General features: G+C 42.6%; 1 protein-coding gene across 7 annotated transcripts in view; it reads right to left on the reverse strand.

Moving 5' to 3' along the window:
* The window catches only part of GARNL3 (GTPase activating Rap/RanGAP domain like 3), a 166,437-nt gene that overhangs the window by 60,676 nt on the left and 88,209 nt on the right, over window positions 1–17,552 (reverse strand). For all 7 annotated transcript variants that reach the window (XM_060411779.1, XM_027966433.2, XM_060411782.1 and 4 more), the window contains 4 exons: window positions 13,056–13,155; window positions 11,318–11,436; window positions 2,636–2,700; window positions 210–273 (listed from right to left, as the gene is read on the reverse strand). In XM_060411779.1, coding sequence (XP_060267762.1) covers window positions 210–273; window positions 2,636–2,700; window positions 11,318–11,436; window positions 13,056–13,155 — 348 coding nt within the window. The remainder of the gene's footprint in view (window positions 1–209; window positions 274–2,635; window positions 2,701–11,317; window positions 11,437–13,055; window positions 13,156–17,552) is intronic.

A 17,552-nucleotide genomic window follows, 5' to 3' on the forward strand; every position in this document is an offset into this window, starting at 1 on the left:
TCTGGACACCTGCTATCCTCTGAATTTCTGAAAACGACAGACTCCTAGCCTCCATCTCAGTTCCCATTGGACTCTCAGGTGGGAAGTTCTTCATGATGAGAACCACTGGTGATTCTGGTTGGGATCCTAGGCTAAGAATCACTGATAATTTGTCACTTCTAACACTGTGACCACATTATACAATTATGAAGCACAAAGTTCTGGGTTACCTTTTGTATCTCAGGGTGAAAAATTTCCCTGGGGCCTTTCTCGAATTTGTCCAGATTCATGGCACTGAAATAGAATGGACAGAGTGAGCCGCAGTGTGGTAGAAACTTAAATAATGTGGAGCCAGTCTTAGATCCTCAGCAGAGCTAAGTATTATACCCTAGAAGATCATAGCTGGATTCCTAGAGGGGCCAAAGGAGGTAGAAGTCAACAAGGAGCGATCAATGAAGGAACATACCTGAGTAACCAACCTCGGAGGCTGCCCCGGAGCACTCTCACAGAGAGAAGGGAGAAGTGGGGAGCACCTGCTATAGGCAACCCTAGCTAATCTCCATGATTCTTACTTCTATTTACCAAAAAAGAGATTCACTGACATTTACATAGTAATGAATGATAAGATGAAATGTAATTAAGATGACCTGACATGTTTTTCTTCCTTTGGTAATTCCTCTCTCACTAAGGGCAAACGGTTGTTCTTAACAAGATTATTCTTTTACATTTTGCTTTAACCAAGCAACTTGAATTTTCTTGAGCTAAGTTCCTCTAGGGCAAAACAAGGTAACTGAACAAAATGATCCCTGACTTCTTCAGCAAGAATCCTCATATCTGTAAATAAAAGGTAAAGATAATAGCTATATTTACAGAGCATTTACTATATGCCAGGCACCCTGCTAAATATTTCATGTGGATTATCTCATTCAATCTCCATGAGGCAAGTACTATTTTATCCTCACATTAAGGATGAGGAAATTGAGGCTCAGTAGTTAAAGAACTAGTTAAGGATAACAAAGCTGTTAAGTCATGAAGCCAAGATTTGAACTCAGCTTATCCGACCCAATAGTATGTATATTTTAATTTTTAAGTTTTCAAGTTGATGATTGTAACAGAGAAAATCTTTTTTTCCATTGGCAGCAACTGTAGAAATTTTAATCTTTGCAACTTTAAAATACTTTCTTGCTGCAGCTTGCTCTGGCTGAGTGGTGGGCCGAAAAGTGAAGGTCTCCTCAGATAACTAAATGAAATTAAAATTCATTGAAATCCCCAGTCTTTAAATATACAGAAGAAAGGAGCTGGAGAAGCACCATTTTAGAAGAAGAAAATAAAAGGATTTTCAGAAATTTAGGCCAATATAATTCAAAGTATGACTCTTAAAGTTCAGATTTAGAAGCAGCAAGATACTTCAGTGCTCAACAAAAAGGTTAACCTCTCCATGGATTCATTCTTAGCTAGGGCTTCAGACTGGCCAGGAGAAAAACCAGGGGGCCTATCGCAGAGGGGAGAAGGTCTACAATTCAAAGACAAAAATCAAGCTTGAAAACAAGGTACAAATGTTTTACTTGTTAATCTTAGGACCCTTTCATCAGCCAGTTGCAATCACTAATGGACAGTCAGGTTCATCACTGTAACAGACATGCTGCCAAGTAACAGTAATAGATGGGAACATGGAAAATACCATTTCCGACCACCACCTGGCTGCAGATGAATAGAAACTAAACTACCAGGCCACCAGGATAAGCTCTCAGAGTCACACAGGACTAGTGTGTGACATTAGTGGTTGATAGCCCAAGCCCTGGAGTCACATGGATCTAGGTTTAAATCCAAGCACTGTGGTTTACCAGCTGTGAGATATCTGTCAAATCCCTTCACCTCTCTGAAGCTCCAATTCCTCCTATGTAGAGTAGTGGTAATAGGTGGTAATAATAGATCCACTTTATAGAGTCAACTTACAGATTTCCTAAAACAATGCTTATAAAACATTCAGCCCAGTGCCTGACAAACAGAAGCTACTGTTACTGTAACATCTTAGCTGGTGACAAAGCACCAGGCTGATCTGAGTGGCCGCATTGCCAAGGGGAGGCTAACACCCGACATGGGGGAAAGAACAGAGGGAGGTGGAAAGGTGGGGGCATGAGAAGCAGTTGAGTGCTGAGCAGTGAGCAGTTCCTTCCATTCATTTAGCTTTCTGTTTGGTGAAGCACGTTCTTCTCTGAGAAGCATTTGCTGACATCTGAGTTTCTATTTCCAACAAGAAAAATGAAAGGAAAAAATATTTCTTGATTTTCTTCACAAAATCAAAGTATTTGCACACGTGCAGGAAAGAAACGGGCAACACATGCAGGACAGAAATGCTTGACAGCAAATTTCAGAACCAGCCAGACCTGGACTTGAGCCTCAGTTCCACTACATACCAGCTGTGGCTTTGTCCTCTTAGGCCTCCATTTCCTCATCTATAAAATGGGATAATAGTATACTACCTGCCCTACAGGGTTACTGTGACTACTGAATTAGGTACTGTGTGCCAAGTGCTTAGCAAAATGTCTAGTATATAGCCAAGGCCCAGGGAAATAGTAAGCTGACATCAGAATGCTCATAGGATAAAACCCATTTATGAGAGCCTGCTATTGGGTTTCTGCACACACGTACTCACCTTAAGATGGACTTCACAGAAAGTGTTTTCGTGGGGCTGTAGGGAAGGCATATTTTCTGAGTACCCTAGAAAGTCAAAACAGCAAACCAATGAGAAGCTTGGCAATCTCCATCCCTGGAAGAGTCTTACCTCGTCACATAAAAGAAACCCATGTCTAGTCTTGTTCACGTTTCTTCAAGCAGCACATATATGAATAAATGTATCCTACGTTGGAAAAATTCTTAATTAGGCTCAACAGCACTGGCTCAACAACACCCCCATCCTTCCAACCCCTAGGCACTTACGCTTTAAGCATCTGGACTGCTGGTCTCAGGTGTCTCTGGCATTGTAATGAGCAGATAAGCTGCCTAAACCAGAGAAGGGGTTTGGCCTCTGAGCCAAGGACTGGATCAGCCTCAAAGATCAGAATAAGAAGACAGTCTCTATGTGTTCAATAGGACGCAAATATGATTCCTCCAGGTCAAAAACTTTTCAAACTAGAAATCGCCTGGCTCTTTCTGAGTTTTCATAATGTATACTTCGATATTTTTCTGTGTTTACTTATTTAAAGTCTGTTTCCTCCTCTCTGAATGAGTACCCACTGTGACTATCTCATAGAAAGTACTCAGTCAATACTGGCTGAAGGAAAGGGACTGAAGGAGGGCTTGCCTGAATGGCTCAGTCCCACATCTAAGCACCCAGGACAGATGAGGCTAGCCTCTTTATAATCTCTCAAAAGTGGCGGCTCCGTGGCGCTGGAGCAGTAAGTGACTGAGAGGAGATACGCAACGTCCAAGGTCAGGAGCGAAGGCCATGAGGAGATACCCCACATCCAAGGTAAGAGAAACCCCAGTAAGACAGTACGTGCTGAGAGAGGGTATCAGAGGGAAGACAGACTGAAACCACAATCACAGAAAACTAGTTAATCTGATCACATGGACCACAGCCTTGTCTAACTCAATGAAACTAAGCCATGCCGTGTAGGGCCACCCAAGACGGACGGGTCATTGTGGAGAGTTCTGACAAAATGTGGTCCACTGGAGAAGGGAATGGCAAACCACTTCAGTATTCTTGCCTTGAGAATCCCATGAACAGTATGAAAAAGCAAAAAGATAGGCCACTGAAAGAGGAACTCCCCAGATCAGTAGGTGCCCAATATGCTACTGGAGATCAGTGGAGAAATAGAAATAATTCCAGAAAGAATGAAGGGACGGAGCCAAAGCAAAAACAACACCCAGTTGTGGATGTGGCTGGTGATAGAAGCAAGGTCCAATGCTGTAAACAGCAATAATGCATAGGAACCTGGAATGTTAGGCCCATGAATCAAGGCAAATTGGAAGTAGTCAAATAGGAGATGGCAAGAGTGAACATTGACATTCTAGGAATCAACAAACTAAAATGGACTGGAATGGGTGAATTTAACTCAGATGACCATTATATCTACTACTGCAGGCAGGAATCCCTTAGAAGAAATGGCGTAGCCATCCTGGTCAACAAAAGAGTCTGAAATGCAGTACTTGGATGCAATCTCAAAAATGACAGAATGATCTCTCTTTGTTTCCAAGGCAAACCATTCAATATCACGGTAATCCAAGTCTATGCCCCAAACAGTAATGCTGAAGAAGCTGAAGTTGAATGGTTCTATGAAGACCTACAAGATCTTTTAGAACTAACACCCAAAAAAGATGTCCTTTTCATTATAGGGGACTGGAACGCAAAAGTACGAAGTCAAGAAATACCTGGAGTAACAGGCAAATTTGGCCTTGGAGTACAGAATGAAGCAGGGCAAAGGCTAATAGAGTTTTGCCAAGAGAACACACTGGTCATAGAAAACACCCCCTTCCAACAACACAACAGAAGACACTACACATGGACATCAACAGATGGCCAACACTGAAATCAGATTGATTATATTCTTTGCAGCCAAAGATGGAGAAGCTCTATATAGTCAACAAAAACAAGACCGGGAGCTGACTGTGGCTAAGATCATGAACTCCTTATTGCCAAATTCAGACTTAAATTGAAGAAAGCAGGGAGAACCACTAGACCATTCAGGTATGACCTAAATCAAATTCCTTATGATTATACAGTCATCGTGAAGTTGCTCAGTCATGTCCGACTCTTTGTGACCCCGTGGACTATAGCCCACCAGGCTCCTCCATCCATGGAATTTTCTAGGCAAGAGAACTGGAGTGGGTTGCCATTTCCTTCTCCAGGGGATCTTCCCAACCCAGGGATCGAACCCAGGTATCCCGCATTGCAGGCAGACACTTTACTGTCTGAGCCACCAGGGAATAGCTACAGACGATTATACAGTAGCAGTGAGAAATAGATTTAAGGGACTAGATCTGATAGACAGAGTGCCTGATGAACTATGGATGGAGGTTCGTGACATTGTACAGGAGACAGGGATCAAGATCATCCCCAAGAAAAAAAAAATGCAAAAAAGCAAAATGGCTATCTGAGGAAGCCTTACAAATAGCTATGAAAAGAAGAGAAGTGAAAAGCAAAGGAGAAAAGGAAAGAAATACCCGTTTGAATGCAGCGTTCCAAAGAATAGCAAAGAGAGATAAGAAAGCCTTCCTCAGTGGTCAGTGCAAAGAAATAGAGGAAAATAAGAGAATGGGAAAGACTAGCGATCTCTTCAAGAAAATTAGAGATACCAAGGGAACATTTCATGCAAAGATGGGCTCAGTAAAGGACAGAAATGGCATGGACCTAACAGAAGCAGAAGATATTAAGAAGAGGTGGCAAGAATACACAGGAGAACTGTCCATAAAGATCTTCATGACCCAGATGATCATGATGGTGTGATCGCTCACCTAGAGCCAGACATCCTGGACTGTGAAGTCAAGGGCCTTAGGAAGCATCACTACGAACAAAGCTAGTGGAGGTGATAGAGCTAGTAGAGGATTTGAGCTATTTCAAATCCTGAAAGATGATGCTTTAAAGTGCTGCACTCAATATGCCAGCAAATTTGGAAAACTCAGCAGTGGCCACAGGACTGGAAAAGGTCAGTTTTCATTCCAACCCCAAAGAAAGGCAATGCCAAAGAATACTCAAACTACCATACAATTGCACTCATCTCACACGCTAGCAAAGTAATGCTCAAAATTCTCCAAGCCAGGCTTCAAAATACATGAACCATGAACTTCCAGATGTTCAAGCTGGTTTTAGAAGAGGCAGAGGAACCAGAGATCAAATTGCCAACATCCACTGGATCATGGAAAAAGCAAGAGAGTTCCAGAAAAACATCTATTTCTGCTTTACTGACTATGCCAAAGTCTTTGACTGTGTGGATCACAATAAACTATGGAAAATTCTGAAGGAGATGGGAATACCAGACCACCTGACTTGCCTCTTGAGAAATCTGTATGCAGGTCAGGAAGCAACAGTTAGAACTGGACATGGAACTAACAGACTGGTTCCAAATAGGAAAAGGTGTACGTCAAGGCTGTATATTGTCACCCTGCTTATTTAACTTATATGCAGAGTACATCATGAGAAACGCTGGACTGGAAGAAACACAAGCTGGAATCAAGATTGCCGGGAGAAATATCAATAACCTCAGATATGCAGATGACACCACCCTTACGGCAGAAAGTGAAGGACTAAAGAGCCTCTTGATGAAAGTGAAAGAGAGAGGAAAAAGTTGGCTTAAAGCTCAACATTCAGAAAACAAGGATCATGACATCTGGTCCCATCATTTCATGGGAAATAGATGGGGAAACAGTGGAAACAGTGTCAGACTTTATTTTTTTGGGCTCCAAAATCACTGCAGGTGGTGATTGCAGCCATGCAATTAAAAGACGCTTACCCCTTGAAAGGAAAGTTATGACCAACCTAGACAGCATATTCAAAAGCAGAGACATTACTTTGCCAACAAAGGTCTGTCTAGTCAAGGTTATGATTTTTCAGTAGTCATGTATGGATGTGAGAGTTGGACTGTGAAGAAAGCTGAGTGCCGAAGAATTGATGCTTTTGAACTGTGGTGTTGGAGAAGACTCTTGAGAGTCCCTTGGACTGCAAGGAGATCTAACCAGTCCATCCTAAAGGAGATCAGTCCTGGGTGTTCATTGGAAGGACTGATGTTGAAGCTGAAACTTTCAACTTCAACTTTGGCTACCTGATGCAAAGAGCTGACTCATTTGAAAGGACGCTGATGCTGGGAAAGATTGAGGGCAGGAGGAGAAGGGGATGACAGAGGATGAGATGGTTAGATGGCATCGCCAACTCAATAGACATGAGTTTGGGTAAACTCCGGGAGTTGATGATGGACAGGGAGGCCTGGTGTGCTGTAGTCCATGCGGTCGCAAAGAGTCAGACATGACTGAGTGACTAAACTGAACTGAACTGAACAGATTAATAATTTGCAAAGGATTTATACTACATGTTTATTTAGTGAAAGAGATTATGACATGGTCCACATGTAAAATTCCCTTTTTAACTGTAGAAGAGTCCGCCTGCCAGTGCAGGAGATGCAGGAGACACGGCTTCTATCCGTGGGTCAAGAAGATATCCTGGGGGAGGAAATGGCAACCCACTCCAATATTCTTGCCTGGAGAATCCCATGGACAGAGGAGCCTGGTGGGCTACAGTCCACGGGGGGTCACAGAGTCAGGCATGATTGAAGTGACCAAGTACAGCACCATGGAATAGGGAGGGAGGATTCAGCCCAGCCTGGATGCTGGTAACATCACCATGAGCTGCCAACACAGATGTGAAGCCCAGGGCTCATGGGATTGTGACTGTATTTTTCTTCACGACAAAGAAGTAAAGCTCTTCTTCTCCATCAGCTTTGTTTTGTGGCTTTCCAGGGTCACTCTCCAAGAAAAAACACCTTCCAGTCTATGTTTTCAGTGGAACAAACGCACAAGGAAAGTCAAGTACAAGTGCATATCCGGCTATACTAAGTGAGCACAGGAGGATACGTGCATGCGTGTCAACATCAACCCATTTACCTAGCCTGGGTGTGTGTGTGTGTGTGTGTGTGTGTATGTGTGTGATGTCAAGAAGAACACTGCAGTGATTATCTCTGAGTACTTCAATTTTGATCCTCTCCTGTTTTACTTGCTGTATTGTCTGGATGGAATTTTTACAAGGGTGAATCATTTTTTTCCTTTGCGTTTGGAAGGAACACATCCAGAGATGCGTGAGACAGTTTCGAGCAGGGTTTATACATTTAGCTGTGTTTCTGTTAAACTGGAGAATGTGAGCTCAAGGGAAGAGGGAGGGAGCACTGAGTCACCTGCATCTTTGGATTCCCCACAGCCTCCAGCACTGGCCCTGGGCCAGCACGGGCTCAGTAACTCATCCCCATGCTGACATCCTGCTTTGAAGTGTTCAGCTCCTCACTGCTCTGCAGTGGGCAGCGAACACCTACCCAGCCCTGCAAGATTCAGGGCTGAGAGAAGAGTTCTGGATTTGGGCGCTGGCACTACTCAGAGGGGGTCGAATGCTCCTTCTGCCCATCCTATCTAATTCCACGGTGGTCCCAGGTCTCAATCCCACCTCCCTGACTTCTCTCACCATCCAAGAGTCGTCCCAGAAGGCTCCTGTTCCTTCTGACTGTCCCCCGCCCCTCCCCCAACTCTCTACGTGGCCAGTTCCCTTGCATCCTCTGGGTCTCTTGAACATCAGCTCCTCAGGAGACCTCCCTGGAGGAGCTTGCTTTGGCAGCCTCCCATATCATTCTCTGTCTTAATCTCCTTCAAGCGCTTACACAACTTATAAGGTAATCTAGACACTATCTTTGGAAATTAAAATCAGCAAAACTTTCCCTTGCATGTGCCCTACTCTTCCTCCCCAGAACCTGGCAACCTTCCCAGCGAGAAGGTGAAGGGACAGTTACTTCCTGAGGGAAGAAGACGGGATTGAGAAAGTCTTATTCCAGGCGGAGGCAGCACCAGTGTGGCACGACCCCTGGCTCCTGAAAGGGAGATGGAAGGAAGGAAGAAGGAAGACAGGCAAGCGGAGGGGTTAGGCCCTGGGGCCCTGGGTGCCTGCCTCCTGGGGACAGACCTGGATGGGGGTGGGGTGGAGAGGCCGAAAGGACATCAAGGTAAGGCCTGGAGGCACCTGGACTAGTGCTCACTTCCCAGGCATGGCCTTCCAGAGGATGTTCATGTATAACCTGTTTGAACACCCTGAGGGGCAGTAACTCAGTAGCTTCAGGCATGGCTGATCAACAAGATTAGATATTGGAGATGAAGGCTCCGGCCCCTCCCCTTCTGGCCCCAGGTGGAGAGGCTGGAGCACTTCCAGAAGGCGCAGAGACCTGGGATCAGGTCAGAGGGTTCATGCATTTGGTGACTTCACTACAAGGAGCAAGTGGCCAGGACAAGGACTTCACGGACAGGCGCTCTCCAATGACCCCCCTAAAAGTCAAGAGATTAGTTACATCTCAGAGGTTGCTCCTCTACAACAGAAACCAGAAAGAACCCAGAGGGTCCTGGGTGGACCTCCGGCCACTGTGAGGTCTCAGAAACCCTCTCTTCTCGTACCCAAATATCACTTTCAAGAGGAACAGGGTTAGTGGACAGAAATCCGAAAGGCTGATTATTTGTCCAGAAGAGACAGTCATCCAAGGAAAACGTTTAAGCCAGAAGAGACTGGAATACTGTAGTAGGCAAGCATAAAATAAGTGGAGGAGGACAGAAAACAGCCTTTTTCTGCAGAAGATAAGAAGCTTTGGACGAAGGCACCCTCACTTCTCAGCAGGGAGCTAAGGAGAAGAGATGATCATGGGGAAAACTGGCTCATGTTCCCCAGCATTTTCTTCTAAAACTGTCATTCAAACTTGGTTCAAGAGCAGCCATGCTGACGGTGAAACTGACCCCAATTGCACTGGCATGGGGGGAGTGGTAAGGCCAAAAGTGCAGGAAATAATTCATAAGATCTAACTTTATTTTATATCAGATTTTTACCTTAAACCTGCTTAAAATTTTCTGAAACATAGATGTTTATATAAATAGCAGCAATAGAGTACACTGGTTAAGCTGGACTTCGTTAGTCATTAATCATCTCATTAACATATTCAACAGATATTTTTTGAGCTCCTCCTATGTACCAGGCACTGGGCTTGCTGCTAAGGATACTGAGGACAAAGCAGTTAAGTCCCCTCCTTTCATGGAGCTCACAGTCTAGGGAGAGTGACCCCACGAGTCAAAGAATGACATGAGGATTCACTGGGGGCAGTGATGACAGCTCAGCATGGGCCCTGGGTTCTGCCTGGTCTGCCACCTACTGGCATGTAGCCTTGGCCATGTTGGTTAAGCTCCCTAAACTGTAATAACACCTATGTATTCGGAGGACTTAGCTAGCATATAGTAAGTGCTCAGTAAGTGTTAGATTTCACTGTTATTACTATTTTTAATCATCACGAGAAGTTCCTAGCCACAGTTTGTAGTGGTTACTGGAAATTCTTTTTGGGCTTTTTGAAGTTGCTACTTTATTGCTCTATATGTATGCATGTGTGCAAAAGTGTGTACATGTGTATAAAAATTGCTGTTCTTTTAAGTTTCTGTTATGTCTTTTCTAAAAAGATCTACATAGCAATTTTGATATCCTATGTAGCTGAGACAAAAATCAGCATGTGATTATTTAAATACTGGATTTCAACAAAGGTACCCATCAAGTGGGAATACCAAATAAGAGAACTAACATTTTCTAAGTGTGGTTTGTTTTATTGCTTGTAAAATTATATGCTGTACTTACCAATCCAAGAATAAAATGTTTTAACCTTCAGGCATCTAACCAGTTTAAGATTTGATGACTTGGGACACTGGGTAAATTTTTAAGATCTCACTTAATGTAGTCTTGTTAGTACTCATCATTCTATCAGCTACAACCCAGAACTTTCCCTACTTTACAAAGAAGAAAGTGGAGGCTCAGAGGGCATGAGAAATCTTCTCAAATCCAACCCAATGAACTTGTTACTGAGGTTTTTTTTTTAACCCTACTTTGCTTAACTCCAATGCTTTGCTCTTTCCAGGGTCCATATTATCTCTAAAAGTTTCTCTGAGAAGCAAAGAAAAAAAGACCAAGAGAAGCAGAAAAGGTAAAAGATGAAAGACAGAGGTCAAATATAAGAATTACTAGAAAAAAAATCAGAACAGGAAAAGAAGCAACACTAATGAACATAGAAAAACTTTCTGTGCTAAAGAAAGACCTGTGTCCTTGAGTTGAAAGGGTCTGTTTTCAGCTCAGTCCAGAGCCCACCGTGGGCAGCAGGTATTTGTTAAATCTCAGGTTGCTTTTCTACCTCGTGATACTGATGAAAGGAGCTAAGCCTCTAAGAAATCCTAGGAGCACAGCTGATTCAGCGGTTGAGACTGGCTGGTGGAAACAGGGGTCCCCCAGGGACTGGGCCTGTGTTAGAGTATTATACTCCACTAAATTTTATTTATTTTAGTTGAAGGTGAGTCAGCTTATCACTTTCAGTACCAGTAACAGCAAAGGTTAACACAGTCCTGTATTCCCAGAGGGCAGAGACTGAGGGGGAGGTAATGTCTGGCTTACGTAGGAAAAGCTGATGTTCAACTCAGAGCATGAAGGTCTCTCCTGTGAAACTCAGAGCAAGGTTTCTCCTGAGAATAATCCTCAATAGGCCCCCTCAAAAATCCTTGTAGGAAAAAAGCCAACAACGACACTGATTAAACTCTGGAGCGGTGCTGAAACTCCAGGGGCAGGTCAGATACTCACTGTTTTCCTCCAAAGGATCGCACGGTATTGAGGAACACGCTGATTGTTTTGGTCAGAGAGGGTCACGGACAGGAAGAAGGGGCTCTTCTCGGCATCGTTTCCAATGTAGTTCTGATGGACTGGAAAAGAGGCAGATTCAGAAGGTGAAAACGCAGCTGGCTCCTCTGGGTGCTGGGAGCAGTGGGCGCTACAGATGGAAGCCAGCCCTTCCCACAGGATCAGAGAATGGTAATCTCCAGCCCAGCTCAGGACGGAACCTGGTGACTATATCCTAATCATGCTTTCCAGGTCCCCCTGCCAGGGATGGGCTCAGGAATGAACATGTGACCCCTTCTGGCCAGTGAGACAAAGGAAGAAGTGTGTCAAGGGGTTTCTGAAAAGGCTTCCTCACTGCTGAAGATGGCCTTCCTTTTTCCCTTGGAGATAGTGGTGTCTAGAAGTGATGCCTAGAAGTACTGCAACCATCTTGTCGCTCTGAGGAGGGCCAGCACAGAAGACATCACTGAGCCTCTGACTCCAGCAACCCCAGAGCCTGCCCTGCCCCTGGTCTCTGTTCTCTCCCTTGAAATTTAAGCCAGCTGAGGCAACTGAAGGCACCCAAACTGATGGCACCACTTTTCTCAGAAGTTCTCACCACTCCAGGCAAAGGCTTTCAAGTAATTGGGAAGATAGCAACTTTCCCTCCATTTCTTTCTTTATAAAGAAATATGTTTTGCCAAATAAATGAACTTAGAATAACACAGTGTCTGATTTTTAAAAAGATATCATTTAGGTCCAATTAAATAGCTCAAGTATCACACCTTCTACAAACAAATCAATAAAAATAAATTAATGAGTTAGCCTGATAAGCAATTTCTTCAACTCATTTCTAATCCTGCCATAGTGATGACTCTTCCATTCTCACTACCATCTGTTGCTAACCATGCTCCTGTTTTCATCTTTCCATGTATGATCACATGAGTCCTTCATGTCAAAATGTACACCACTATTCATGACAGAGTTCTTGGTATGTGCCAGGCACCAGGCTTACTGTGCCTCACTGACACTTCTGTTCAAACCTCCTAGGCATATATATATACTAGTAACATCCTTGCTTTAAAGATAAGGAAATTAAGACTCAGAGAAGTGGGAGTAACTGGTATAGGGTTCTATATGGATAATACCAGCCCCAGGAATCAGTCTGTAGTCCTGAGGGCAGGGATTATAACTACCTTTGCCAGAGCACAGTGCCTGGCACATGGCAGGTAACAAAGAAACCCTGGTCCCCAGAACCTATAGCATAATGCCTCTCTGTTCTGTACTGGCCCTGGAGCTCAGGGAATGGTTTCTCTCCTCATTACCTTGAATCAAGTGTTCAAGACCCACTGCAAACTGAGGACAGGCCTTGTTAAGTCTGAAGTTGCTTGTGCCCTGCAAATTTTTCTCATCTTGCAAATCACTTATTCAGACTACTTAATCCTCTGTAACTCCCCAGGGACAAAAACAACTGGCAAAAACTTAAATTAAAAAATTAAAAATATAAGTAACAAATTTAAAACTGAGAAAATCTGCTAGGGCTGAGACTCTGAATCAAATCTTCAAATCTATAGAGGTTACAACTGACCTTGAAATGAAGTGCCCTAACCTCAGTATCCTCTAATCCAATAAGTTTCACATATACAGGGTACCAGAAATTACACTGACACTAATTTTCATTCTGAATATCCTTTCTTCCCAACCACTGGAATGGCATAATTACCTTGTCCTAAAAAATACTTGAAATACCATCTGGTGTGGTATTCTGGGTTCTCTAAGTGCACGTCTGTCCTTCGCCAAGTACCTGGCAGAGCAGTTGCGTTCTGTAATGGAACAAAGTTATGTCATTAAGAGACTTAGAAAGTAAGCAAGGTAGCAATGAACCAGATGCCAAAGAAGCAGAAAAGTCACTGTTAAAAGCTTACGAACAGGGCTGTAACCACATGTTCTTATTAGAAAAGACACCCAGTCTAAACCCACATCATATAAATTTTCTGGAAGTCCTTGGGGTGGAGGAAAAAACACCAGGTGAACCAGTGAGCTAGGCGACTTCTAACTTAAATATAACTTGAATTGAAAGTTTTTTTCCTTTCTGGTACGAAGCTTCCAGGATATCTGGAAGCTGGTGCCCCCTAGAGGCAGGCCCTTCTGATTGTTATCCCTGAAACAGGCACATTTCACCTGGAAAACATCCTGGCATCTTATCTGTGTTCATATTTTTTGTAACATTTTAAAAAATTATCACAAGTAACTCAATTGATATGGAAAATGTGGATAAACATAGTGAATAATCTGAATAATTTGTCCAAAAATAATCATTATGATTGACTTGATATAGTTCCTTCTAATTTTTTCCCAACATTTTCTTACCAAAATGGAATCATACTGAATGTACAGTTTGAAACTCCACTGACATCTCTGTTGCACCATGTGCCAGACTACGGGCAGATTCTTTTCTCATTCTGACATGTCTCTAGAGATTTACTAGACATTTGTGGTCAGTGGTACGTTCTTTATCATGCAGAAGAAGTTCCCTTCAATTCCAAGTTTATAAAGAGTCTTTTCTGAGAAATGGATATTGAATTTTATTAAAAGCTTTTTTGGGGCAATGATTGAGCAAATAGGTTAAATGGGAAAAATCACAGTAATGTAATGAATTACCCTAATGGCTCTTCTGATACTGAATCATTCTTAGATTTCTGGAATACACCCTTCTAGGTATTCTTCTGATACAGTTACTGCTAGATTTTTTTAAATGGCTATGTATCATATTTATTAGATGAATCTATAGGTTTCTTTTCTGTATGTATTTCTGGCATGCCTTCAGGGTTACATTACTTTATAATGTAAGTCAGGATGCTTTCTATCTTGCTCACTGTTCTGGAAATACTGATATTCATGGAAAAGAGCTCTACATGCCAGGTCCTAGCCCACACACTTTACGTACATCACCTCCATAGTGTCTCCACCAACTCATGAAACAGAGTTGATTTTAGCCCCCTACTTTCAGACAAGGAAATTGAGGCTTAGAGAGGCTAAGTATGTTGCCTAAGGTGGCAGAGATAATAAGCAGTGGAGCTGAAACAGAAATCAAATCCAATGTCAGAATTTTTCTTTTTAAAAATCTTAACCATTACATAATCTTCTGCATGCTTTATTTAATGTTTTGCCTTTTTAATCTATCAAGGGGTAAAAAGTAGGCTAAAATTTCACACATATCTATATATCTATATATATATCTTTACACCGAGGTGTGCCAGTTGGTAAAGAATACGCTTGCTAATGTAGGAGACACAAGAGATGTGGGTTTGATCTCTGGGTAGGAAATATCCCCTGGAGTAGGAAATGGCAACCTACTCCAGTATTCTTGCCTGGAAAATTCCATAGACAGGGGAGCCTAGTAGGCTATATTTCATGGGGTTGTAAAAAATCAGGCATAACTGAGCACACACACATATCCACACCCATATATATATAACTTTCTATTTGGCAATAATTTTAAACTTACATAAAAACTGCAAGAATAAGAAGAGTGCAAAAAGCATCTGTCTGCCCTTTACCAGATTTACCTACTGCTAACATTTTACCCAATTACCCACTTGTTCACTACTTTCTCTCCCTCTACACACACACACACACACACACACACACATACTTTTTCTGAATCATTTAAGACAGTTGCATAAATAATAGCCCTTTATTCTTAAATACCGCAATGTGTATTTCCCAAGAAGAATATCTTTTTACATAACCCACGATACGGCTTTATCAACAATTGTAAATGTAGCCTTGATATAATCCTTTAATCTACCATCTGTACTCCAGTTTTGTCAATTGACTCAACAATGTTGCTTGAAGCACTTTCATTTGATGGTCACGTCTCTTTAGACTCCTTTAATCTGGAACTTTTCCATAGGTTTTCTTTGTCATTTATGACACTGACATTTCTGAAGAATGCAGCATACACATACCTCTTATTTTTCTTTTTTTTTTTTAATAAAGCACTCCTCATTTGGGGTTTGTATGATGTTTCTCTATGATTAGATTCAGGTGATGCGTGCTTGGTTGGACTACAACATAAGCAAGGATTGTCCTTCTCAGCGGATCAGATTTCAGGATGTCCATCTGTTTCTCATTGGTGACAGTAATGTTGATCACCTGCCCAAAATGTTGCCTCTCAGTTTTGACCTTCTGGTGTGATTCGAGAAGAGCATATAATTGGATTTTGTTCCTCATAGAATCTCTGGCTGATTCATTGTCAACAGTTATTCGTTTTATAACCCTAAACCACAGGCAGTGCTCCTGGTCCACAGCTCTCTTCACTGTGCCACCATGTAGCAGGCAGCTATGACATCACCTGAGTCCAGCAGCCAGCCTCAGGCATCATCTGACCAGACATCGGTGGGGTCCAGCTAAGGCAACTGGCCTTACACCGTCAGACCCACAGTGTATGGTGTCATGGTTCCAAGGCCCTGGATAGGAGACTCTTCAGTCACCAGGACACTTAAGCCTCTGGAACCTCCAACACTTGCATGGCTCAGAGAGCTTCTTCAGCATCCCCAGTGATTTCTTATGGGCATTGAGAATCAATGCTCTATACCAAGGGTTCTAACAGAACCCAGAGGGAGCATGAACTTGGTTGGGGAAAAAAAAAAATCTTTCTTTTCCCTAGCTTTCAACTAAAATTCAGCATTTCATTCAATAATGAACATATGCAAAAAATAAAAGTAGAAGGATAACCTTCTGCTTGATAACCATGTCGCAAAAAAAAAAAAAAGGAAAAATCACAGATACTTTCAGAACTCATCCCAGTGAGTGCAGATATCTCAAAATACTGTTGATGCCATTCCCTGCTCAAAATTACAACAGTTATGAGATCTGCTGCTGAATTTGTTAATGTATTCATTGAAAAGCATGTATATTACAGTATTATAAATTAGGTTTAAAAGTAATTTTGATAACTATTTCAATACAACTGTTTTCCTTTGTAATTCCATGTATCTTGTTTCAAGCATAAAACAAATATTATTCTGAGAAGGGGGTTCAAAGGCAGAAGGTAGAAAACGTCCTCCAACTCTAGACCTTCTGCAGCCCTGAATCTGCAGACTTGCCTCCTAGCGCTCTGAGTGTTGGCACCAGCGGAGTGGAATAATGCAGGTGAGGCAAGAGGCAGCATGCTCCTGGGAGTAAGAGATGGGACTCTGGCCGGTGTCATACCCCAAACCTCTATTGAGTACAAACTGTCAATCATGTGTTCTTTTTTTAATGATCAAAAAGATACCTATTTAACTTTCATCTTCACAGAATACTAAACTAAACTGGGGAAAAACCCAACACCCAAAAAGTTGTGAGTCTCACAGAGCAAGGCACTTCCTGTCCCTTGTTAAAAGCACATATTATGAGGTGTAAAGACAAGAAAACATGCAGGAACTGACAAAAGAAATGGAGGCTAAGCAGAAAACCAAAAAATCCCTCTGCTCAGGATCCCAGAAAAAAGACTCTGAAAACCAGTTCCAATACCTGATAAGCAGCAGCAATAGACAGGAAAGTGCACAACTCTTTAGTGTAGAGTGAAACGATTTTCAAATATATATATATATCACAGAAGGCAATGGCACCCCACTCCAGTACTCTTGCCTGGAGAATCCCAGGGACCGGGGAGCCTGGTGGGCGTCCGTCTATGGGGTCGCACAGAGTCGGACACGACTGAAGTGACTTAGCAACAGCAGTCTATATATGTGTGTGTACATATATATATATATATATATATATACATATATATATATACACACACACACACACACACATATCCTTGTGGGCTTCGAAGTTGGCATTAGTGGTAAAGAAATTGCCTGCCAATGCAGGAGATGCAAGAGATGTGGATCTAATTTCTGGGTCAGGAAGATCCCCTGGAGGAGGGCATGGCAACCCACTCCAGTATCCTTGCCTGGAAAATCTCATGGACAGGGGAGTCTGGTGGGCTACAGTACCTGGGGTCTCAAAGAGTTGGACAGGACAGAAGCAAATGAGCACGCATGCACATATACCTTTTGTAACTACCTGATCAAGACAGAGAACCTTTTCAGTATCCTAGAAGGTTCCTTCATGCATTTTCCCAGTCAACACTCAATCACACTCTGAAAGGTAAGCACTATTGTGACTTTTATCACCATAGACTTGTTTTACTTACTCTTGAACTTCATGGAAATGAAATCATATC

This window comes from Ovis aries, chromosome 3, assembly GCF_016772045.2.
Source record: "Ovis aries strain OAR_USU_Benz2616 breed Rambouillet chromosome 3, ARS-UI_Ramb_v3.0, whole genome shotgun sequence".
Taxonomy (NCBI): Eukaryota; Metazoa; Chordata; class Mammalia; order Artiodactyla; family Bovidae; genus Ovis; species Ovis aries.